At 45.1% G+C, this 25,446-nt stretch overlaps 1 protein-coding gene across 15 annotated transcripts; it reads left to right on the forward strand.

Annotated features, from left to right (window-relative positions):
* Positions 1-32: 32 nt before the first annotated feature.
* On the forward strand, positions 33-25,030 carry LOC118365374 (ELAV-like protein 3). 15 transcript variants are annotated; one of them, XM_052518806.1, is made up of 8 exons: positions 34-479; positions 7,638-7,878; positions 8,032-8,135; positions 11,187-11,340; positions 18,334-18,559; positions 18,713-18,766; positions 19,170-19,208; positions 20,062-25,030. In XM_052518806.1, exons 1-8 carry the CDS (start codon positions 462-464, stop codon positions 20,408-20,410), a joined length of 1,185 nt encoding a protein of 394 aa, XP_052374766.1. In that variant the 5' UTR covers positions 34-461; the 3' UTR covers positions 20,411-25,030. The 15 variants fall into 15 exon arrangements, with proteins under 15 accessions (XP_052374774.1, XP_052374766.1, XP_052374778.1 ...); XM_052518818.1 differs by having other exon boundaries at positions 35-479; positions 7,638-7,857; positions 20,083-25,030; XM_052518810.1 differs by having other exon boundaries at positions 36-479; positions 7,638-7,857.
* Positions 25,031-25,446: the final 416 nt, after the last annotated feature.

Consider the following 25,446-nt stretch of genomic DNA (forward strand, 5'->3'; position numbering starts at 1 on the left):
GGAGCGCGCTCTGCCAGCCAGAAGGACGCATAAAAGAAGAACATTGCAGCAGAGGCACAGAAGGAGACTGCAAGAGGAGCTGGGAATATTACACACAGAACACAGCCGAACCACAACACCCTCCCCTGGACACACCCTGCTGGGGATCACTGCTTCTCTTTTTTCTGAACCGTCGCCCACGCCACTCGGAGAGAAAGCTCTCCCTCATCATCATCCTGAAGAAAACCCCTTTCTCCTCATTTTCACCCTACAGAGGACACCTACCAATCTCCAAGGGCTGAGATTCCCCTGGTGAACATTGTCTTTTTTCCTTTTTTCTTTTTTTTCTTTTGGATTTGGACACGGCCTCTCCACAGTAAATACACAGGCCAGCTAATATAAAGACCACAGATCATAGTATTGACTCAACCTACGGCTTGAAGACCTGTGAAACGAAGAAGGACCTAGATCACTCTCATTGTATGTCAAGAATGGTTACTGTACGTATATGCCTCATTTTTCTCTTCTATTTGCAAGGATGGTGGATGTTGTAGCAGCAGCATGCATTGCATAGGCTACATTCTGGAGCGCAGACCCTTTGTTTTCCACTTGATTGTATTGTACACAAACATATATGCATGCATATAGCTCTATGTATTAATACACATATTGAATATGATATAATATGGTATATCTGAAAGGCTAGCTAGCTATAATACTGGTATAAACAAACACACATGTATTACACACAATATTTATAAGCTATAGTGGCCTAAATAGGCTTATACTACTGCTCTCTCGGTTATGGGATATTGTCTTGACAAGATTAACGATCGATGCTGGCAATTAGTAATGTCATGCTGAGCGATGCGCCACGGCTGCCTGCGCGAGGCTCCATCCCTGCCTGCATCTTCGACGCTGGAGAGCAAAATGCTTTATTCTGACATTTTATAGAGGACTACATATTTGCTTATCATAGGCCCACTGGGCTATATCAAACTCCACGGCTGCATTATTTGTATACACATTTTTCGCAAGGGCGTAGGGGGCAGCGGGTGCTGAGGCCGCGTGCGGCTGCTGCTGCTGCTGAGCTGCGTAGAGAGTGGTGGGGGGGAGGAACGTCTTTCTCCGCCTGCCCTGCCTGGCACAGCACAAGGATGCTCGAGACGGATTTCTGAGACAAAACATGATGCCTCCGTGGCTGAGGGCCCATCGAGAGCAAGGCAAAGAAAAATGGTCGAGTCACTAAGGGGGGGGGGGTCCATTGGTTTGGATTGAATCAGGCAAGTCAAAATTCCTAAGGGTTCATGTTGCGATGCAACGGAGTAAATGGGATAGACATTTCAGAGGCCGCGAAGAGGGATGGCGACTAGCGTTTTCTTTTTACAATAACATTTTTTTACCCATCCATCATAACACTTTTTTTTTTTTTTTTTTTTTTAAAGCTAGCGCCTATTTGAATCACGCCTGTTTGTTAAAGGGTTTATGGAGCCTTAGCAGATTTAAATTAGCCTAGCTCATAGCCGACGGCCGAATTGGGCGTGCCTCTGCTGTACTCGAGCGCATAATGATGGCACGCGCTGGTTTTGGTCTCAAAGCTTTCATCTCCAAACATCCTCTTGACTTAATGACGCTGCCTCCAATTTATTCCTGTCAGCAGGTGGAATGATTTACCGTTGTATTGTTCTCGTGGTCAAGTAAAACTGGCGTGCAAGGAGCAAGCTAAATATATCAAATCTGATTAAATAACTAATTGTTATGCTCTATATTTATGCTTTATATAAAAGGCTAAATATTTATCAAGTATGATTTATGCCTATATTCTATCGTCTTAATTTACAGATTTTAATGGCAGGTGCAGGAAGAACCCCATTTTCTCTTTTAAATAATAGGCTGCTACAATATCCAAAGGGATATAATAATTTGTTGCAACCAAAAACACAAATACGGCCATTTAGAAATTTTACGCAATATAGGCCAACATAAATGATCGAATGACCATTCCATGGGATTTGGTAGCCTACTGCGATGGTCGTGTAGGCCCAAAATAAAATCTAGTAGCCTACATAATAGAGCACGAGCACGATCATGTTTATAAACTGAAGAGCAGACTTATTTTGCAAGTCCTAAATCTTTGAGATCATAATAATGCAATTATTTCAATCAATAGTCAACTTGACTATTGTCCACTTGACTAATTACTGAGACCCATAGCCTCAATATGTTTCAGCTGTCCTTATTGAATAGTAGCCCCTTTCTATTTCATCAGTGTTTGCCCGTAGAGCTGGGCTAACAGGCAGGCCCAGAGCCCAGTCAGCGTCATGCACGTAGGCCTATAGTTCCTGTCCACATGTTCCGCAGTCCTCCGTGAGCATTGCCTGTACCGCAGTGCCAAGCAAATAAAACAGTTGAGTCAGATAACCTTCCCGAGGCGCTTCCGCGATTCAAGGACAAGGACAGCAGAGGCCACCAAGTGTAAACGAGCCTAAATAGAACTGACGCTATGAGTTTATAATATAATATGTATCGTCAAATGATTTCGTCTAGAAAATCAATCCACCATGGAGTATGACTGGAGGGCTAAATCATGTTTAGCCTAAATAGATTTGGATTTATTTTGAAATACTCTATATGTACTTCTTCAAGATGGCCCATAGGGAACTGAAATAGACTCGTAGGCCTACATAAGAATAAGAGACCTCAATTGCTATGTTGTTTTTATAGGCCGAATTTAATTTTTCCCTCTAATATGTCCTAAAAATAAATGTTGTACATTATTATTGTTATTATTATTATTAGGCCTATGACTGACTTACTGGAGCGAAATTATGTTGGCAATTGTGGCGTTCATTGTTCCGGCAGCGTCCTGCAGCCCCTGGCCATGACACAAAGCGCTACTGTTTACATTAATATTCATAGAGCTGCCATAGTCTCTGCGCGCGAGAAGAGGAGGAACGGGTGGCTCTTTTGTTTGGTTGTTTCAATACCTTTATTCAACAAAAAGGCGCTCAGGGTTGTGAATTCCTACAGAGCGCACATGTCTTGTTTTCCCCAAATATGGGGAAGGGGTAGAAGATGTTCTGTCATATAAATGCGAACAATTTTAAATGCGTGAAAAGAAGGGAATGAACCATTTTGAAATGTTACAGAAAAGGCTCGATGGTTTTGACAATGCATTCGGGCCTCAAACGGAATCGCCTGAAAGCCACTCCCTACTTCAGCACTCTGGATAGCGCCCCTGGTTTCAACGAAAGCTACACACACAAACACATTCACAGGGAATTTGCAACATGGCTTATGTCTGTCATAAAATGCATTGACAAACGGGGAAATTATTTTAAAATATCACATTTTCCTAAAGAAAAAAGATAAAAGAAAAAGAGAGAGAGATATATATATAGGCCTATTAAACATGTGTGTTAGTGCTGAGCATTAGTTATGTAGTATGTAGGATAAGGTTGTGAGTTTTGGGCTGACTTGTGTTGTCCTGTTGTTTTACATCTGCCACCATGATCCCTTTAAGCTGTAGAGAGTGTGGCTAATGCCTTTTGTTTAGGATAATCCTGTAATCTGTTTTATTTAGAAGGCCCATTTACAACCCCATCCTAGAATCCACTTGCAATTCAGGCCTTCCAAAAGAATGATTGATGTATATTTTAAAAACAAGGGTGAGAAAGAGAAAAAAAAGGCCTTTCTCTTGAGCCAAACCTTAGTTTAGTGAATCCCCTGTCTTTGCTGGTTCCAGGAAATTAGATTTTCAAATGTTTTCTCTCGTTTTTAAGTTACTCAAATGAGACTAATGCACTACCATTTTAGGTGGGTTGTATTGTGGTAAAACAGTGTCTGCAATAGTGTTTTACTGATGAGTTAGCACATGAAAAAGAGAACCCAACAACTCCTAAATAACATGAAATATTCAGAACCTAGTATTTTCTGATGGTGTTGTTGCCAACAGGAACTAACCTTTTTTAAATTCTCTCTCTTACCTTATCTCACTCAGAGATATGGGTTATTTTCCATGACTCTCCCAGTACAGTGCGACTGCATCACCCATGAGTGACAGTGTTGTCACCAGTGGTAGCACTAACAGGAAGTGTGTGTAGCAGTAATATAGTTCCCCATATCAGTGGGTAGATAAGCAGAGGCCTCCTCCTGACCTCCCATTCTTTGCTAAGAGAGAATTTGTTGATTTATTTGTTACTGCCACAACCTGATTCATTTTCTCTTGGGTTGATTTACAGACAATCTTCTGAGCAATGTTTTTTTATGCTAGGAATGTTCCTGAACACGAAAAGAGTCGATGCCAAGCACATTTGACATTATCAGAAGAATCTAATGACAAATCCCTTTTTAGAATGTAGAGAGCAGTCTTGACTCCAGTGTATGGACCTGTGTTTGATTCCCATTGGAAACACTTAGGAACAATAAGGCCTAGCATGAGAATCTCAGTTCCATCTGAACACAGTCTTCTGGCTGATACAATTACAGTGATTTCCGTAAAGGGTAATCACATCACATGCTTTGACCTTTATCGGGACATGACAAAAGCTGGCCTGAATACTGTATGTGTCAGACTGCTGCTTTTCCTCTTAGGACAAGTATTCACCTTCCATTTGTAGGAAAGCAACAGCAGTCGTGTATATAAACAAGGGGAAAGACCATTTGAAGAAGACGACGCTGCCAGTATCTGTATTTACATTTGGGTCATGTAATGTTGCTGTGTTTTGTAATTGAGCATTGTCAAGTGTAGGTGGTCTGTGTGCTGTGCTCACTCCACTCGTCAGGCAGAGAGAGGAGAGGAGGTAGGGCTCTGGGCTCTTGTTTGCGTGCGAGTCTGGGTCCATGTGTAGGCGATGCTGAGGATGCAGTCCATTAAATATTAAGGGAGATCTCTCAGGTCCCAGAAATAGAAAAAGAAAGGCACATCTAATGCCGGGACAAGGAGAAGAAGAGCTGGCCCAACCAACAGTAGAAATCTGAAAGTGTTGGGGGTTGTGTGTTTAATGCGTTTGTGTGTGGTTACTCTCTTTGCTGTCATCCATCATGATTAGCTAAATAAATCATGAATAGAATTAGCCTATCAGAGGTGGGCTGGTTAGGCCTTTATTTATGGCCAGATATTTATGCCTACAGCCTTGCCATATCAGAACGTGGATATTGTTATGGATGTAGTTGATATTTTCCACTAATTTCTTTGTAAAGGCTAACATGTTCTGATGAAAATTACAACTTGTTCTATTTGTAGCATCCTAAAAGCACTCTTCTGTTTTTGTCATCCTCCTGCTTGTTGGCATGGAGATCTCAGGGTGATGTTAGATGTTGCTTGTGTCAGCCAGTCTCTCCCTCTGTGTCTCTGTGGCCAGTCTGAGCCTGGGAATTATATAACTTTAGAACTTGTCACTGTGGATGCCTGGATTGCCACACTGAGGTCTATTTCAGTTGACAAATCAAATTTGCTGGGATTCGGTGTCTTTCTGCAAAGGGCTGTAAATATTTGGTCAGTTCTGGGACAAATTCAGAAAATATTAGTATTTCCTTTATTTTCGGACGTTTGTGTGTTACATGGTTACACATATTAGATAGATGCATTTTATGAATCTATTTATCAAACCCATGTGGACTATCTGTTCTTTCCCATTATGCATGAAGGATGATCTTTTAACTGGGTATTGTAGAACCTTCTGTCCATGTTCTGTTCCAGTGCAGTCCCTAGATCAGCAGATCATACCGCTCCAGTCGAGACCAAAGAAGCCCATAACATGTGTATTGTATGATGGATGGCTAGTTGACTTTGCAGTAGCTCTCATGTGCTTCTTAGATATGTGTGTTTGCAGTGTTTTATATTTAGGCTGTCATAATTCACTCCCTTCCCCTTCCCCTTCCCCTCTCCTCTTTCCTCTCCCTCTGATGTTCACTCCCTGTCAATGTCAATTTGACTTAAATATATTCTCTGCTTCCGCAAAGCCATCGAACATTAATACATGGAGAAAAACAATATCTGCCCAACAGAGATGGATTATGTCATTCTCTCTGCCTCTATCTTTCTGTCCGCGCACACACACACACACACGCACGCATGCACGCGCGCACACATGCACACACAACCAAAAGTCAGCCAGCCATTAGCAACAGTCTTGAAGCCGCTGTTACCTGGGCAACATGGGGTACAGCTCAAGGCAGAAATCAGGTTAGAAGGAGGAGAGAGCGAGACAGAGACAGAGAGAGAGAGCGAGACAGAGAGGGGCATGAGCACGGAGGGGGGAAACAAGATGGGGGACACTAAGAGCTGCAACAGGGCTTGGGGAATATCATCAAAGCAATGAATGCTTTTAGAGTAATATGTCCATAGCAGGGGAAAAGGAACACTACTCAGTCTCCTCCATTAAGTTGAATGGATAAACATCAAAAGAAAACCCTGCCACGCAAAAGGGAAAATGACGAACATAGACTATAACCAAAACAACAAACAGTAGTAAAACCGCAGGTAATATTGTATCTCACTCAAATAATTCTAGAAGCTTAGGCTACACTGTGAGACCTCTGGAGCTTTGGCGGTAGACGCCTTATAACACCCACCAGTCAGAGACCTGCAGTCACCATGCCAGCCAGGCTCACAGATACCAGCCTGAATAATGGTACTTATTTAAACCACACTTCCCAGGTACACTATACCAGGTAATGGAACAAGGAGCCAAAATGAACATTTGTATCAGTTTGGGTGGAGCCCAGGAGGCCAGTAATACAGGGACAACATCTCTGTACTAGCTTGTTTACACAGTCTGTCAACAGATAATATTCTACACAGAATGGTGAAAAGGAGGAGCGGATGAATGGAATAGATGGAGCAGGGAGAGAGGGAGAGAAAAGGAGAGATAGCGGGAAGTTTAGTTTCTGACCTGCACACACAGCTGTTCCATGAAGACAATCCCCTGTGGGTCAAATGAAGCAACATGGTGTACTCCAGAGCAACACACAATGACACCAACACACCTCTAGTGGGCACAAATACTCACTCACTCCATCCACTCGCACAAAAAAGTTTGAGTCGGAGTCACAAACACACACTTACAAAAGAAAGCGAGCACACGAAAAGCCAGAATGTATTTTTTGGGGGTTGAAACGTTCCATGTGGCTTACATGACAGCCTTCAGAGACGTTTGGCCTGAGCAGATTAGACAATGTCACTTTCTCTTTTGTCTGCTATGTCAACCTCCCCGTCCCAACGCCCACTGCCCCACCTGCCCCACCACCACCACCAATACTTAGGACCCTGTAATGATGTAATGCTGTTTGACCCTGTGGCTGGATGGATAGATGGAGGCTGGGGGATGGGAGGAGGAAACAGGGAAAAAGGACTGTGACATCTGCAGGGCCCAGAGGCAGCGAGAGAGAGGAGGAGGGGGGAGGAGAGAGGAGGGGAAACGGGGAGGGAGAGAGAGGGGTCTGTGTGTAGCCGACTGCTATCCCTGCCTCGTATCCTTCCACCCCCTCAGCTGATGTCTGACCTCTTCCCTAGCTGACAATGACAGAGCGGACATTCATTCAATGAGTCTATATTAAAGGCCTAAGAACAACGCCCCACCATTACTTTACTGTGTGTTATTACTGTGGATGTATATTATTTGTACACAGGGTTCTATATTCTTCCTTTTCCTCAGCAGATAATCAGCACCATGGAAACCCAGGTGTCCAACGGTCCGAGCGGAACCAGCCTGCCTAACGGGCCAGTCATCAGCACCAACGGTGCCACAGACGACAGCAAGACCAACCTAATCGTCAACTACCTGCCTCAGAACATGACCCAGGAAGAATTCAAGAGCCTGTTCGGTAGCATCGGAGAGATTGAATCCTGCAAACTCGTCCGAGACAAGATTACAGGTATTCATGATGCTTCAGCAGGTACAGTTGATGAATAGACAGACAAACAAAATCTATTTCTAGTTGGAGGATAACAAATAATCACATACAGCATATGTACCTGTAGGTACAGTTATTTTGGTGCAAAAACAGTTTCTAAAGGACCATTATCGATATCTGTTTTCAACGATTTAGGCCAGAGTTTGGGCTATGGGTTCGTAAACTATGTGGATCCCAATGACGCAGACAAGGCCATCAACACACTCAACGGTCTCAAACTGCAGACCAAAACAATTAAGGTAAGAGCACCTCTGCTTCCTGCTTTTCAACCTGCGCCACTCTCCATCTTCACTGCTTCAATACGCTGCGGAAGACCAGGAGAAAGGCAGGGAGCAACTCAAAGAAAGGGAGGTGGCGAGAGAGGCAGAGAGAGGCAGAGAGAGGCAGAGAGAGGCAGAGAGAGGCAGAGAGAGGCAGAGAGAGGCAGACGTGACAAGAGGGGAAGGAGGAAAAAACAGGAGGGGTCGCAGGAACAAAGAAAGTGAGCAGAACAAGAAATGAGAGAGGGAGAGTGGAGAGAGTGGAGAGTGGAGAGAGGGAGAGTGGAGAGAGGGAGAGTGGAAGTCAGAAAGCAAGAGGCTAGCAGCATGCAGAGGTGATTGTGATGGAAATGTAATCAGGGAGTCTCACTGTGGGGCACGGGGGTCAGTTCAGGCTCCCCCATCTGCCTCCAATCTGGCCTAATTAGGGGGCTTCTTTGTCCCCAATATGGATGGGGGAGGAGGTGGGGGGGGCAGATTAAACACTACTCCATCCGTCCCCCCTCCTCCCGCCTGATCAAAGTAGATCATAGATTGGGATAAAGTGCAGGCTTAGTTCAAATCAGACTTCTGAAAGACTGGGGCAGAGAGAGTCAACAGCATCAGGAGCTGGGTTGGGCTTTTGGAGTTATACAGGCAGGTGGCAATCATATTGTTAATCATTATTTCTACAATATGTTTTAGTTACATTAGTGTACAAATACACATATATTGTATTTAGGGGGCAATAATGATATTATTACTACAGTTAGCAATATAATACCAAAATTATTGGGCCAATATAAATTACAGAAAATGTATACATTTTGTGGTTGTTAAAATAAATAAATGTTGATATTATCAGTAGGGCTATTTTGAAAATCAATTAATATTATACAGTCACAAAACAATGACCAAGCAAATGTCATATTTCCACCAAAGCATTGTAAGATGGCGGGAGGGGGCAGGAGGAGTAAAGGGTAGGGAGTAGCTTGGGGAGCAGAATGCCAATGGCAGGATTAGGGACCATATGGGCTGCAGGCACCATCTGTACTGTAGGAGAGAAAGGGAGAGGGTTAATTATAGGGAGGCCTCCGCTACCCCTCTCCCATTCTCTAGCACCCCCAATCACTGCATCACACACCCTGTCCACACACACTCTACACAATACTGGAGTCCTGCACACTCACTGCACCATTTAGAATGAGGACAACTTTATTCTCTAAACTCAATGGGTCAAATACACCCATTGGCTATGTGTTGTGCGAGGCATGATAATACTCTAAATGTTCACTCTCAGTAGAAATGTCCCAAACACATTCATTCAAGTTATACTGTACTTGTATGTGTGAGTATGTGTTTATATAATAAGGAGTGAATGTTTTAGTTAGTTGACAGTCGGGGATGCTGTCTTGTGATCTATTTATATTGTTTGCTGGTTGCCAGTGGAGCTGTTCTCCCTCGAGGCTGGAAACAAAGGAAAGAGGCAGGGGAGATCAGCCTATCTCTGGCAACACTCGCTCCCTCTCCCTCCATCCGAAACAAACAGACAGACCACTCACAACAATGCACTGACTCTCACTATCTATCATAGTCTCTCACTGGCTTTCATACACGCCAACGCATGAATGTGTAGACATTTTCTTAATCAATCTAAGTCACACTATAGTCTCACCATAGAATACTAATGTTAACTTTGCACAACGGTGGACACAATCAGTCACAAAGCGTTCCAAAAAACAGTCACACACGTTGACAAAAAAGACGAGTAAAAATTCATATTCATGCATGCTACAGAGCCAGCAGCACACCACCCTGCAACACCACCCTGCAACACCGCCCTGCAACACCACCCTGCACCACCAACCTGCAACACCGCCCTGCAACACCACCCTGCACCACCACCCTGCAACACCACCCTGCAACACCACCCTGCAACACCAACCTGCAACACCACCCTGCAACACCAACCTGCAACACCAACCTGCAACACCACCCTGCAACACCAACCTGCAACACCAACCTGCAACACCACCCTGCAACACCAACCTGCAACACCACCCTGCAACACCACCCTGCAACACCACCCTGCAACACCACCCTGCAACACCACCCTGCAACACCGCCCTGCAACACCGCCCTGCAACACCACCCTGCACCACCAACCTGCAACACCACCCTGCAACACCACCCAGCACCACCAACCTGCAACACCACCCTGCAACACCACCCTGCAACACCACCCTGCAACACCACCCTGCAACACCACCCTGCAACACCACCCTGCAACACCACCCTGCAACACCACCCTGCAACACCACCCTGCAACACCACCCTGCAACACCGCCCTGCAACACCACCCTGCACCACCAACCTGCAACACCACCCTGCAACACCACCCAGCACCACCAACCTGCAACACCACCCTGCACCACCACCCTGCAACACCACCCTGCAACACCACCCTGCAACACCACCCTGCAACACCACCCTGCAACACCACCCTGCAACACCACCCTGCAACACCGCCCTGCACCACCAACCTGCAACACCACCCTGCAACACCACCCTGCAACACCACCCTGGCTTGCTTCTGATGCTAAGCAGGGTTGGTATTGGTTGTTCCCTGGATGGGAGACCAGGTGCTGCTGGAAGTGGTGTTGGAGGTCAAGTAGGATGCACTCTTTCCTCTGGTACAAAAAAATATTCCCAGGGCAGTGCTTAGGGATATTGCCCTGTGTAGGGTTCTGTCTTTCGGATGGGATGTTAAACAGGTGTCCTGCCTCTCTGTGGTCACTAAAAGATCCCATGGCACTTATTCTAGGGGTGTTAACCCTGGTATCCTGGCTAAATTCCCAATCCCCATCTTATATTTTGATCATTCATCCTGTAACTATTCCCCTAGGTTGTTCCTGTAAATGAGAATGTGCTCTCAGTCAACTTTCTTGGGTAAATAAAAAAATGACTATATGGTTTTATGTACAGTAAAGATATGGGAAACCTTTGATTTGATATCAGTGTTGAAATGTGTGTTTCTTTGATGTGCTGTAGGTATCGTACGCCCGCCCCAGTTCAGCATCTATCCGTGATGCCAACCTGTATGTGAGCGGTCTGCCTAAGACCATGACCCAGAAGGACATGGAGCAGCTGTTCTCCCAGTACGGACGCATCATCACCTCCCGCATCCTGGTGGACCAGGTTACAGGTACAGCCTTAATTCACTTCTGGCACAACTGACCCCTACTCTAACCCACCATTAGCCTATTCTAACGTACCCCTGACCTACCCTAGCTCTACACTAACGTACCCCTGACCTACTCTAACTCTACTCTAACGTACCCCTGACGTACCCTAACTCTACTCTAACGTACCCCTGACCTACCCTAACTCTACTCTAACGTACCCCTGACCTACCCTAACTCTACTCTAACGTACCCCTGACCTACCCTAACTCTACTCTGACGTACTCCTGACCTACCCTAACTCTACTCTAACGTACCCCTGACCTACCCTAACTCTACTCTAACGTACCCCTGACCTACCCTAACTCTACTCTAACGTACCCCTGACCTACCCTAACTCTACTCTAACGTACCCCTGACCTACCCTAACTCTACTCTGACGTACTCTGACCTACCCTAACTCTACTCTAACGTACCCCTGACCTACCCTAACTCTACTCTAACGTACCCCTGACCTACCCTAACTCTACTCTAAACGTACCCCTGACGTACCCTAACTCTATTCTAAACGTACCCCTGACCTACCCTAACTCTACTCTGACGTACCCCTGTCCTACCCTAACTCTACTCTAAACGTACCCCTGACGTACCCTAACTCTATTCTAAACGTACCCCTGACCTACCCCAACTCTACTCTAACGTACCCCTGACCTACCCTAACTCTACTCTAACGTACCCCTGACCTACCCTAACTCTACTCTGACGTACCCCTGACGTACCCTAACTCTACTCTGACGTACTCCTGACCTACCCTAACTCTACTCTAACGTACCCCTGACCTACCCTAACTCTACTCTAACGTACCCCTGACCTACCCTAACTCTACTCTAACGTACCCCTGACCTACCCTAACTCTACTCTAACGTACCCCTGACCTACCCTAACTCTACTCTGACGTACCCCTGACCTACCCTAACTCTACTCTAACGTACCCCTGACCTACCCTAACTCTACTCTAACGTACCCCTGACCTACCCTAACTCTACTCTAATGTACCCCTGACCTACCCTAACTCTACTCTAACGTACCCCTGACCTACCCTAACTCTACTCTAATGTACCCCTGACGTACCCTAACTCTACTCTAACGTACCTCTGACCTACCCTAACTCTACTCTAACGTACCCCTGACCTACCCTAACTCTACTCTAACGTACCCCTGACCTACCCTAACTCTACTCTAACGTACCCCAACTCTACTCTAACTCTACTCTAACGTACCCCAACTCTACTCTAACGTACCCCTGACCTACCCTAACTCTACTCTAACGTACCCCTGACCTACCCTAACTCTACTCTAACGTACCCCTGACCTACCCTAACTCTACTCTGACGTACTTCTGACCTACCCTAACTCTACTCTAACGTACCCCTGACCTACCCTAACTCTACTCTAACGTACCCCTGACCTACCCTAACTCTACTCTAACGTACCCCTGACCTACCCTAACTCTACTCTAAACGTACCCCTGACGTACCCTAACTCTATTCTAAACGTACCCCTGACCTACCCTAACTCTACTCTGACGTACCCCTGTCCTACCCTAACTCTACTCTAAACGTACCCCTGACGTACCCTAACTCTATTCTAAACGCACCCCTGACCTACCCTAATTCTACCTACCCTAACTCTACTCTAACGTACCCCTGACCTACCCTAACTCTACTCTGACATACCCCTAACCTACCCCTAACTCTATCAATCAATCAATCAAATTTTATTTATATAGCCCTTCGTACATTAGCTGATATCTCAAAGTGCTGTACAGAAACCCAGCCTAAAACCCCAAACAGCAAGCAATGCAGGTGTAGAAGCACGGTGGCTAGGAAAAACTCCCTAGAAAGGCCAACACCTAGGAAGAAACCTAGAGAGGAACCAGGCTATGTGGGGTGGCCAGTCCTCTTCTGGCTGTGCCGGGTGGAGATTATAACAGAACATGGCCAAGATGTTCAAATGTTCATAAATGACCAGCATGGTCGAATAATAACAAGGCACTCTAAACGTACCCCAACTCTTCTCTAACGTACCCCTGACCTACCCTAACTCTACTCTAACGTACCCCTGACCTACCCTAACTCTACTCTAATGTACCCCTGACGTACCCTAACTCTACTCTAACGTACCCCTGACCTACCCTAACTCTACTCTAACGTACCCCTGACCTACCCTAACTCTACTCTAACGTACCCCTGACCTACCCTAACTCTACTCTAACGTACCCCTGACCTACCCTAACTCTACTCTAACGTACCCCTGACCTACCCTAACTCTACTCTAACGTACCCCAACTCTACTCTAACGTACCCCAACTCTACTCTAACGTACCCCTGACCTACCCTAACTCTACTCTAACGTACCCCTGACCTACCCTAACTCTACTCTAACGTACCCCTGACCTACCCTAACTCTACTCTAACGTACCCCTGACCTACCCTAACTCCTACCTAACTCTACTCTGACGTACCCCTGACGTACCCTAACTCTACTCTGACGTACTCCTGACCTACCCTAACTCTACTCTAACGTACCCCTGACCTACCCTAACTCTACTCTAACGTACCCCTGACCTACCCTAACTCTACTCTAACGTACCCCTGACCTACCCTAACTCTACTCTAACGTACCCCTGACCTACCCTAACTCTACTCTGACGTACCCCTGACGTACCCTAACTCTACTCTAACGTACCCCTGACCTACCCTAACTCTACTCTAAACGTACCCCTGACGTACCCTAACTCTATTCTAAACGTACCCCTGACCTACCCTAACTCTACTCTGACGTACCCCTGACCTACCCTAACTCTACTCTAAACGTACCCCTGACGTACCCTAACTCTATTCTAAACGTACCCCTGACCTACCCCAACTCTACTCTAACGTACCCCTGACCTACCCTAACTCTACTCTAACGTACCCCTGACCTACTCTAACTCTACTCTAACGCACCCCTGACCTACCCTAACTCTACTCTGACGTACCCCTGACGTACCCTAACTCTACTCTGACGTACCCCTGACCTACCCTAACTCTACTCTGACGTACCCCTAACCTACCCTAACTCTACTCTAAACGTACCCCTGACGTACCCTAACTTTACTCTAACGTACCCCTGACCTACCATAACACTACTCTAACGTACCCCTGACCTACCCTAACTCTACTCTGACATACCCCTAACCTACCCTAACTCTATCTATCAATCAATCAAATTTTATTTATATAGCCCTTCGTACATTAGCTGATATCTCAAAGTGCTGTACAGAAACCCAGCCTAAAACCCCAAACAGCAAGCAATGCAGGTGTAGAAGCACGGTGGCTAGGAAAAACTCCCTAGAAAGGCCAACACCTAGGAAGAAACCTAGAGAGGAACCAGGCTATGTGGGGTGGCCAGTCCTCTTCTGGCTGTGCCGGGTGGAGATTATAACAGAACATGGCCAAGATGTTCAAATGTTCATAAATGACCAGCATGGTCGAATAATAACAAGGCACTCTAAACGTACCCCAACTCTTCTCTAACGTACCCCTCACCTACCCTAACTCTACTCTAACGTACCCCTGACCTACCCTAACTCTACTCTAATGTACCCCTGACGTACCCTAACTCTACTCTAACGTACCCCTGACCTACCCTAACTCTACACTAACGTACCCCTGACCTACCCTAACTCTACTCTAACGTACCCCTGACCTACCCTAACTCTACTCTAACGTACCCCTGACCTACCCTAACTCTACTCTAACGTACCCCTGACCTACCCTAACTCTACTCTAACGTACCCCAACTCTACTCTAACTCTACTCTAACGTACCCCAACTCTACTCTAACGTACCCCTGACCTACCCTAACTCTACTCTAACGTACCCCTGACCTACCCTAACTCTACTCTAACGTACCCCTGACCTACCCTAACTCTACTCTAACGTACCCCTGACCTACCCTAACTCTACTCTGACGTACCCCTGACGTACCCTAACTCTACTCTAACGTACCCCTGACCTACCCTAACTCTACTCTAAACGTACCCCTGACGTACCCTAACTCTATTCTAAACGTACCCCTGACCTACCCTAACTCTACTCTGACGTACCCCTGACCTACCCTAACTCTACTCTAAACGTACCCCTGACGTACCCTAACTCTATTCTAAACGTACCCCTGACCTACCCCAACTCTACTCTAACGTACCCCTGACCTACCCTAACTCTACTCTAACGTACCCCTGACCTACTCTAACTCTACTCTAACGCACCCCTGACCTACCCTAACTCTACTCTGACGTACCCCTGACGTACCCTAACTCTACTCTGACGTACCCCTGACCTACCCTAACTCTACTCTGACGTACCCCTAACCTACCCTAACTCTACTCTAAACGTACCCTGACGTACCCTAACTTTACTCTAACGTACCCTGACCTACCATAACACTACTCTAACGTACCCTGACCTACCCTAACTCTACTCTGACATACCCCTAACCTACCCTAACTCTATCTATCAATCAATCAAATTTTATTTATATAGCCCTTCGTACATTAGCTGATATCTCAAAGTGCTGTACAGAAACCCAGCCTAAAACCCCAAACAGCAAGCAATGCAGGTGTAGAAGCACGGTGGCTAGGAAAAACTCCCTAGAAAGGCCAACACCTAGGAAGAAACCTAGAGAGGAACCAGGCTATGTGGGGTGGCCAGTCCTCTTCTGGCTGTGCCGGGTGGAGATTATAACAGAACATGGCCAAGATGTTCAAATGTTCATAAATGACCAGCATGGTCGAATAATAACAAGGCACTCTAAACGTACCCCAACTCTTCTCTAACGTACCCCTCACCTACCCTAACTCTACTCTAACGTACCCCTGACCTACCCTAACTCTACTCTAATGTACCCCTGACGTACCCTAACTCTACTCTAACGTACCCCTGACCTACCCTAACTCTACACTAACGTACCCCTGACCTACCCTAACTCTACTCTAACGTACCCCTGACCTACCCTAACTCTACTCTAACGTACCCCTGACCTACCCTAACTCTACTCTAACGTACCCCTGACCTACCCTAACTCTACTCTAACGTACCCCAACTCTACTCTAACTCTACTCTAACGTACCCCAACTCTACTCTAACGTACCCCTGACCTACCCTAACTCTACTCTAACGTACCCCTGACCTACCCTAACTCTACTCTAACGTACCCCTGACCTACCCTAACTCTACTCTAACGTACCCCTGACCTACCCTAACTCTACTCTAACGTACCCCTGACCTACCCTAACTCTACTCTGACGTACCCCTGACGTACCCTAACTCTACTCTGACGTACTCCTGACCTACCCTAACTCTACTCTAACGTACCCCTGACCTACCCTAACTCTACTCTAACGTACCCCTGACCTACCCTAACTCTACTCTAACGTACCCCTGACCTACCCTAACTCTACTCTGACGTACCCCTGACCTACCCTAACTCTACTCTGACGTACTCCTGACCTACCCTAACTCTACTCTAACGTACCCCTGACCTACCCTAACTCTACTCTAACGTACCCCTGACCTACCCTAACTCTACTCTAACGTACCCCTGACCTACCCTAACTCTACTCTAAACGTACCCCTGACGTACCCTAACTCTATTCTAAACGTACCCCTGACCTACCCTAACTCTACTCTGACGTACCCCTGACCTACCCTAACTCTACTCTAAACGTACCCCTGACGTACCCTAACTCTATTCTAAACGTACCCCTGACCTACCCCAACTCTACTCTAACGTACCCCTGACCTACCCTAACTCTACTCTAACGTACCCCTGACCTACTCTAACTCTACTCTGACGTACCCCTGACGTACCCTAACTCTACTCTGACGTACCCCTGACCTACCCTAACTCTACTCTGACGTACCCCTAACCTACCCTAACTCTATCAATCAATCAATCAAATTTTATTTATATAGCCCTTCGTACATTAGCTGATATCTCAAAGTGCTGTACAGAAACCCAGCCTAAAACCCCAAACAGCAAGCAATGCAGGTGTAGAAGCACGGTGGCTAGGAAAAACTCCCTAGAAAGGCCAAAACCTAGGAAGAAACTTAGAGAGGAACCAGGTTATGTGGGGTGGCCAGTCCTCTTCTGGCTGTGCCGGGTGGAGATTATAACAGAACATGGCCAAGATGTTCAAATGTTCATAAATGACCAGCATGGTCGAATAATAACAAGGCACTCTAAACGTACCCCAACTCTTCTCTAACGTACCCCTGACCTACCCTAACTCTACGCTAACGTACCCCTGACGTACCCTAACTCTACTCTAACGTACCCCTGACCTACACTAACTCTACTCTAACGTACCCCTGACGTACCCTAACTCTACTCTAATGTACCCCTGACCTACCCTAACTCTACTCTAATGTACCCCTGACCTACCCTAACTCTACTCTAATGTACCCCTGACGTACCCTAACTCTACTCTAATGTACCCCTGACGTACCCTAACTCTACTCTAACGTACCCCTGACCTACCCTAACTCTACTCTAACGTACCCCTGACGTACCCTAACTCTACTCTAACGTACCCCTGACCTACCCTAACTCTACTCTAACGTACCCCTGACCTACCCTAACTCTACTCTAACGTACCCCTGACCTACCCTAACTCTACTCTAACGTACCCCTGACCTACCCTAACTCTACTCTGACGTACCCCTGACGTACCCTAACTCTACTCTGACGTACTCCTGACCTACCCTAACTCTACTCTAACCTACCCTAACTCTTCTCTATACGTACCCCTGACCTATCAAGGACTTATCCTTACCTACTCTAACTTACCTCCCCCTAACCAACTGTAACCCTACTCTAACCTTTCCCATCTCATTGGACCAAGTCAAAGTCATGACTCACCCCTCCTCACCCCTCAGGTGCTAACATTAGCTTGCTTTCTGACCCCGGAGCAGGTATATCGCGAGGAGTGGGCTTCATCCGGTTTGACAAGCGGAACGAGGCAGAAGAGGCCATCAAGGGCCTGAACGGCCAGAAGCCCCTGGGCGCAGCCGAACCCATCACGGTAAAGTTCGCCAACAACCCCAGCCAGAAGACGGGCCAGGCCCTGCTCACCCAGCTGTACCAGACCGCTGCACGTCGCTACACTGGCCCTCTGCACCATCAGACTCAGCGCTTCAGGTACTGCCCCCACCACCACCCAATCCCTGCTCTGACCTGTCTGTCATCTGACCCGACACACCTGCCCTGATGGAACGAGCACTACGGCGCTCGCTCATCCTATCTTCCTCTCTTTCTCTCCCTCTTTTTTCTTGACTTTCTTTTAAACTGCAGCCTCATCCCTCCATTTGGAAAGGGACCAGATCCAAATAACAGCACAAAACCAATGTAAGAGACCCCCAATGTATCAAAGCACAAATCAAATGAAAACAAAGCAAAGTGCTCCAAACCAGTCAAATAACATAGTATCTAATAAACAAGATGAATAAATTACATTTAAATGAATCAGACAATGCAGATCTCCAACACACACACACACACACACACTTATCTGCACATTAACAAACTGATTTGCATAGTGCGTTGTGGTTCGCAAAGGCTAGGCCGTGCGCTCTGTGATGGGTTGCTGTTGGGATAGACAGACGGCTCCTCTACAGTACAATGAAGGGGAAGGGCGCCCTCTGGAGGCCAGCTGGCAGAGGAGCAGAAGCTGCACGTTAAAAGGCCTTCCTCCTCTCAGTCCTCACCACTAACGTCTCCACCCCCTTCATTTCTCCCTCTTGCGTTGCAGACTCGACAATTTACTAAACGCCAGCTACGGAGTCAAGAGGTAAATGCCAAAGGTGTACTTTGTAAAAAAAACAAGTAAAAAAAAAAAAACATCCATGTCTAAGAACAAACCTCAAACAAAGTGACTGGAATACCACCTGCTGCCTTCACCTTGAAATGACAGATTATGAAAATATTCCCTAATTCCCTATTCACACTGCCCATTAAACTGAGAAGTTATGTAACAACCAGTCCAGACAGTATAACAAATCTAAATATGCTAAGCAGTGTCTAGGGTTGTCTAACAGCAGGGTATTCTGGCATGGCTTTGTTTATAATCTTTTGGTTCTTTCTTTTGGTTTGATTACGTAATGGGACTGATGTGTGTGTATTTCTTTATGAACTAACATTATCAGTTTCGGTTTTGCTTTTAATGTCCCCTTTATTCCGCCAGCATGGACATACCAGATTGCGTTTGCGTCTTCTTCTTTTTGCTCCAATTTTCCTATGATTTGATTCAAATTTGCTTTCATCCCTCTCTAGGTTTCTGTGTTTTGTTCAATATTGTGATTTCTGTTAAACATTGGGATTTCTGTGTCTAATTTTTGCAGAGGCTTTGGTCAGCAGAGACTATGACTAAAATATGCAGAGTGTGGGTGTTTGTGTGTCATAGAAGCACAGTGTGCTGTTTTGTGTGAAAGCAGGTAGTCTGGAACCAATGTGGTGCCCTGCCCACACATATATTTATCTATCTACTCACTGCAGAAAAAGTGGGGATGGAGATCGATTGGGTCACCAGACAGACTCCATGCCCCTCCGACTACCAAGCCTTCAGCACATATCATAGCTAGAAACATGGCCAGTATATAGAGAGATGATTGCTGTGTGGAACTTCAGAATGACACCCAATGTAGTTCTCCCTCTCTTCTTCCTAGGTTCTCCCCCATCACCATCGACAGCATGACCAGCCTGGCGGGAGTCAACCTGACCGGGCCCACCGGAGCCGGCTGGTGCATCTTCGTCTACAACCTGTCGCCAGAGGCTGACGAAAGCGTCCTGTGGCAGCTGTTCGGGCCCTTCGGCGCCGTCACAAACGTCAAGGTCATCCGTGACTTTACCACCAACAAATGTAAGGGCTTCGGCTTCGTCACCATGACCAACTACGATGAGGCAGCCATGGCCATCGCTAGTCTCAACGGCTACCGCTTGGGAGACCGCGTGCTGCAGGTCTCCTTCAAGACCAGCAAGCAACACAAGGCCTGAGAGAGAGAGAGAGCTGCTAGCTGACGCCAGCTCCTTCAGCCAGCAGGGAGCGCCACTGAGCTCCCTGTTACTATCACTCTACATGGGCCTGGACTGAGTCTCTCTCTCTGATGCACACTCACCCATACACATACATGCGCACACTATCAGACATACACACACTATTAGACATACTTACACATACACAAAGTCTGAGTTTCAAACAAATACATTAGTAGAGTTTTTCTTTTCTCTTTACACAATGCTAGTCCTTCCCTACGTTTGCCTGGATTGAATTAGTGGGGGTGCGTTGGGTAGTTGGTCTCTGGGGGTGGGGGGTAAGAGGCCTCAATGTGGGAGACAGTCTAACGAATGTGACAGAGAATGTGTGCTGAGTGCTTTGATTGAATTCAGGCAAATAATGACAACTGCTGAAACTAAATTATCAAAAATCTAAAATGAACTACAAATATGTGCAATTTAAACCCCAAACTCTTACCCCACGAACTATCCCATTATCTTGCTGGAGAGAGTGTAGTAACTTTTTTTTTTGACACTTGGGCATTTTGAATCAGTGATTTTTTTTAGATCAAAGAAAATTAATTAAAAACAGTGTTCTCTTATATACGTATATTAAAAATATAACTATATATTCAATATTTAAGGTGGTTATAATAGCCGAGTATGTAAGCATTTTCTAGAAACTTTTACTACTGTTCCTGGCTCAACATTAGGTAGGCTGTGACTAGCTTTAGGGCAGTTGCTCTACCCTATTAAGGACAGATCCAATATGATTTAGGTTATCAAACTGAACAGCTACTGGTCACAAAGACAAGCAGCCTGAAGGCCACCAGAATTACACCCTCGCTACACAACACAGTCACACATCAGCCCTGTTAGGGGGGAAACAACACTAGAATACTGAACATCACTGACATCTAAGAATCTCCCTGTATTTTTTCACTCTGGTTCTTCTATTCAGAGTAGAATGGATGGATTCCACCACAAGCAGAGCTGTCTGTGTGAACAACGTAGAACATTGTCCCAGCTAGTGTTCCCATGGAGACAGTGTTCATGTTCAATTCTCTGAGAGACTAGGGATTGTGAGTTTAGAGCAAATCACAGAGCCAAATCACAGAGCCAAATCACAGAGCCACTTTACCAAAACACCCAACCAGATATAACACCCCTCCAAGGGAATGAGAAGGTTTTTACAATTCGGTGGAAATTATTGGCCTGGCTAGGTAGACTCAACATCACCATTACGCACAGATCAGATCGAGAGGACGGTAGTTTTGACTTAGGTTGAGATTCCGTCATGACACTGAGCAGTGATATCTCCTCACTGAGTCCTAGAGGGTGAGACAGCTTCTTACCTATTCCTCAGTTTACTAAACACTCCTCAGTTTCATTCAGACCCCATATATGACACTTTATAGAAGCTCCTGAGAATCCGTTTCTATTCACTCTCATTGTAACCTTGCCTGCCCTGTCAAAATAGAAGAAACCAAGCCTGCAGAAACCAACAGTGACAAGTTTGTTTATCTCACATTGGAAACTCAAAAAGTTATTTTTGTTGATTTGCAACATCTGATCGGCACTATCACCTAGCTGGATTTTTTTTTAAATCAACAAACCCATGGAAATAATTTATGACACCCCTTGATGAAAATGTAACGACAGAAGTCTTGGTTGGTTAGTCTGTTAGAAACATCTGACAAGATGTTTCATGGGGAGAGATATGATTACAATATAAAGACATCTGCATATAATAGATTAAATAAGGTAAAGTGTGTTCAAGACATTTTTGCTTTTCTAAATAACGCTGTGTTAGCCAAAGAGGACAACCATCTCTTTGAAAGGATTACTTTAGAGAAAAATCTATTTTTATACATACAAAAGAACAAGACCTTGTGCTGAATTTTTACAGATTCTTAAAACTCTGAAAGACTGGGACACCGCATGGCTGTATTTTAAGCCCTTTGATCTTTGAGAGAGGGAGGAGCGTGTGCATGCCGTGTATAGGTGGGGGTCGAGGGAAGGGGGCGAAGAAGAAAAGTTCTCACACAACCTTACTTTTTCAACCACAACCTATAAACAAACTTGAAATAGCAAAAAAAAAAAAGAACATAAACAAAGACATCGGACTAGAACAAATACACATCAGCACAAACCAATTCACTGATTAGGAATCAAATGTTACAGAGACAAATCTGCATTACTAATACTGCCATCTTTGAGTGTAAACTAGACAAACACATATCACTATCTCTGAAGTTGTGTACAGTTAGTGTTGCTTCAATGATTGTACAGTGAAGTGTTATCGCTTTCACAGGAGACACTTAAATCAGGCTGCAGTAAAGACAGTCAGTCGCCCAATGATTTGTCCTCAGACATCTTGGGCTGGTTCGAAACAGAAAGGCTTGAAGTAGATTCTCAATGCAAAGATGATTAGGTATATTTGAATGAAGATTTAGCCAAAGAATTTGGAATATGAGTGACAATAAGAAATAATTCAGTCTATACTAATTACTAACTGCTCCCCTGATAATTATTCTATAAACCATTATAATTTATTGCATGAAGATCCCATATGATTTTAAATCCCCATAGTGCTTGCAGAAATATCTGTTGTTCATATCAAATTATATCAGAATGAACTAATATCTTTTGGTTAACATATCTGTTGAGTAAATATAATTTAGCCCATTTGCACAGGTGCTTACCACAAACCTACAACAATGTATACAAAGAATTCACCTTTCAGCAAAAATAACGACAGTTCCACACAAGTGTCTCTTGAACCTCAATACTGTAATACTCACACCATCCGCTCATAATAGGAATCCAATACATCAGAGTATGAAAGCATTGTTTCAGTTTAACCCTATGCTCTTCCACTGTTACACCCTCAGCCTCTAACTCTGACCATTTCATTTCTTACTGTGCCCCAGTAGTATATTGGTGGTGTGCCAACCAAAACAAACATGAAATGTCATACATTAACACCCTGTCATAATCTAACTCCACACCTCCCTTCCCCATTCAATTAGTTGTGCCCATACTCAAGAGAAGGTAGCACAGTAGGACTGATACAGCATCACTTTAAGAGACCAGATGTGAATCTTGGGAACAGAACAGCAAATAGGCCACGTTGCTGACCTGCAGTTGAAGTAGTCCGTCCCACTGGTGATATGGGGTAGAGTCCCAGCCCAGTTCCCCCACACCCTAGACCAACAACAGGCCCTAGGCCACACCCTAGACCAACAACAGGCCCTAGGCCACACCCTAGACCAACAACAGGCCCTAGGCCACACCCTAGACCAACAACAGGCCCTAGGCCACACCCTAGACCAACAACAGGCCCTAGGCCACACCCTAGACCAACAACAGGCCCTAGGCCACACCCTAGACCAACAACAGGCCCTAGGCCACACCCTAGACTAGAGCAACAACAAACTGTCCCATCTTACACAGCCAATACAGAGACCCTCTTCTCTTTCCACACCTACGTAAGGTAGAGAGCCAAGGACAATGGCAGGAGACAAATGTACTGCACCGCTTGAGCAACAAATAATCATCTAAAAAGACAAAAAAACTTTCCTATGGAACAGTAAGTGCAATGTGCTTTGTTTTTATATTGACTGAGAACAAAAAGATATATATATTTTTTAAAAGAAAAAGAAATTAAACATCACACTGAAATGGTTTGTGGGGAAAAGGTGGAAGGATCAAATGTAAAGAAATCTAAGTGTTAATTCACCGATTCATTAAAGAGAATCAAACAAGCACCGATGGAGAGCTCTGGAAATGTCCACAATCCCAGCCCTGGATTAGTGCTCTGAACATGCAAGCTAAAACTAACCGCATATTATTATTGGGTGAATAAAAAGAGCAATTTAATTGAAAAGACCTTGAAAGGGATACTGTCTAATATATCATCAGTTTTAGCCCACGTCGATTTTAGAATATCATTTGTCCTGTAATTGATTGAGTTTCTTTTACATATCAAGACTCACATGTTAACTTAGCGTATTTGTGTTGTTGACGTTATCATATAGGACACACATGGGTCCAATATTTTATTTGGTTGCTTTGATTGGGTAATTTCTTTTTTCATTCCATTATTTAATTAGTTGCAGTTGTTAGTGTATGCAGATTTTAGACTTAGTTAGAATTTTATTTCAATCAAAATGTGTTCAATTGTGTTTGTAAAAGTCTGTGGTAGCTTTTGTTGCGACATAATTTAAACAAAAAATTCAAGATAGCGCCAACAAACTTGTATTATTTGGGCGACTTTAAGCTTGTAGTTTTAACTTATTGTTAACTTAAACTATTTATTATTGCCTCGTATAAAGTATGTTTTGTGTATATTTATGGTTTATTTCATATTTGCAAGTTTAAAAGATTTTTAGTTTGCCAAAATTGTGGTTACATTTTTTCTTAAAAAGGGAACAAATAGATTTTTAAAAAAGCTTTAGAAGTTCGATTTGGAAATTGTTCTCCATAGTCAAAGAATGCACTGCTATATTTAACTAATTGAAGTGTATAAACATACATGCTGTGTGCTAGATGTTATGCCTTTACTGCCTGTGTTCTGTTTGTCTTGTTAAATGAAAACCTTTTGATTATTTAATCTAATCACAGTCTTGTTTTTCCAGCCACTGAGAACCCTAGGGAGTGTCAGTCAGGACATGGGCTGGGCCTGGGGTGTGGCCTATTGTAGGCTCCAGGGCGGAGCCTGGACCTTAGGCAGTGCCTGAGGCTCCATGTGCACTCAGCATGCTTTCCCTCCTACTGCTGGTGAACAGAACGACTGTAGTTAGAAGGATCATAGTACAGAACTACAACGTGGTCCTTCTGTGGCTCAGTTGGTAGAGCATGGCGCTTGTAACGCCAGGGTAGTGGGTTCGATTCCCGGGACCACCCATACGTAGAATGTATGCACACATGACTGTAAGTCGCTTTGGATAAAAGCGTCAGCTAAATGGCATATATTTAACATGACATCTGAGTTCGATGTACAGTAGTTCCAACAGCAGCCAGGAGGAAAGCAT

This window comes from Oncorhynchus keta, chromosome 5 (genome assembly GCF_023373465.1).
Source record: "Oncorhynchus keta strain PuntledgeMale-10-30-2019 chromosome 5, Oket_V2, whole genome shotgun sequence".
Taxonomy (NCBI): Eukaryota; Metazoa; Chordata; class Actinopteri; order Salmoniformes; family Salmonidae; genus Oncorhynchus; species Oncorhynchus keta.

Bases quoted from the DNA above. Each gene is read 5' to 3' on its own strand.
- LOC118365374 (XM_052518804.1), top strand. The intron at 18,560-18,712 runs GTACTGCCCCCA...TTTAAACTGCAG, and splicing joins CATCAGACTCAGCGCTTCAG to CCTCATCCCTCCATTTGGAA. The intron at 19,209-20,061 runs GTAAATGCCAAA...CACCCAATGTAG, and splicing joins GCCAGCTACGGAGTCAAGAG to TTCTCCCTCTCTTCTTCCTA.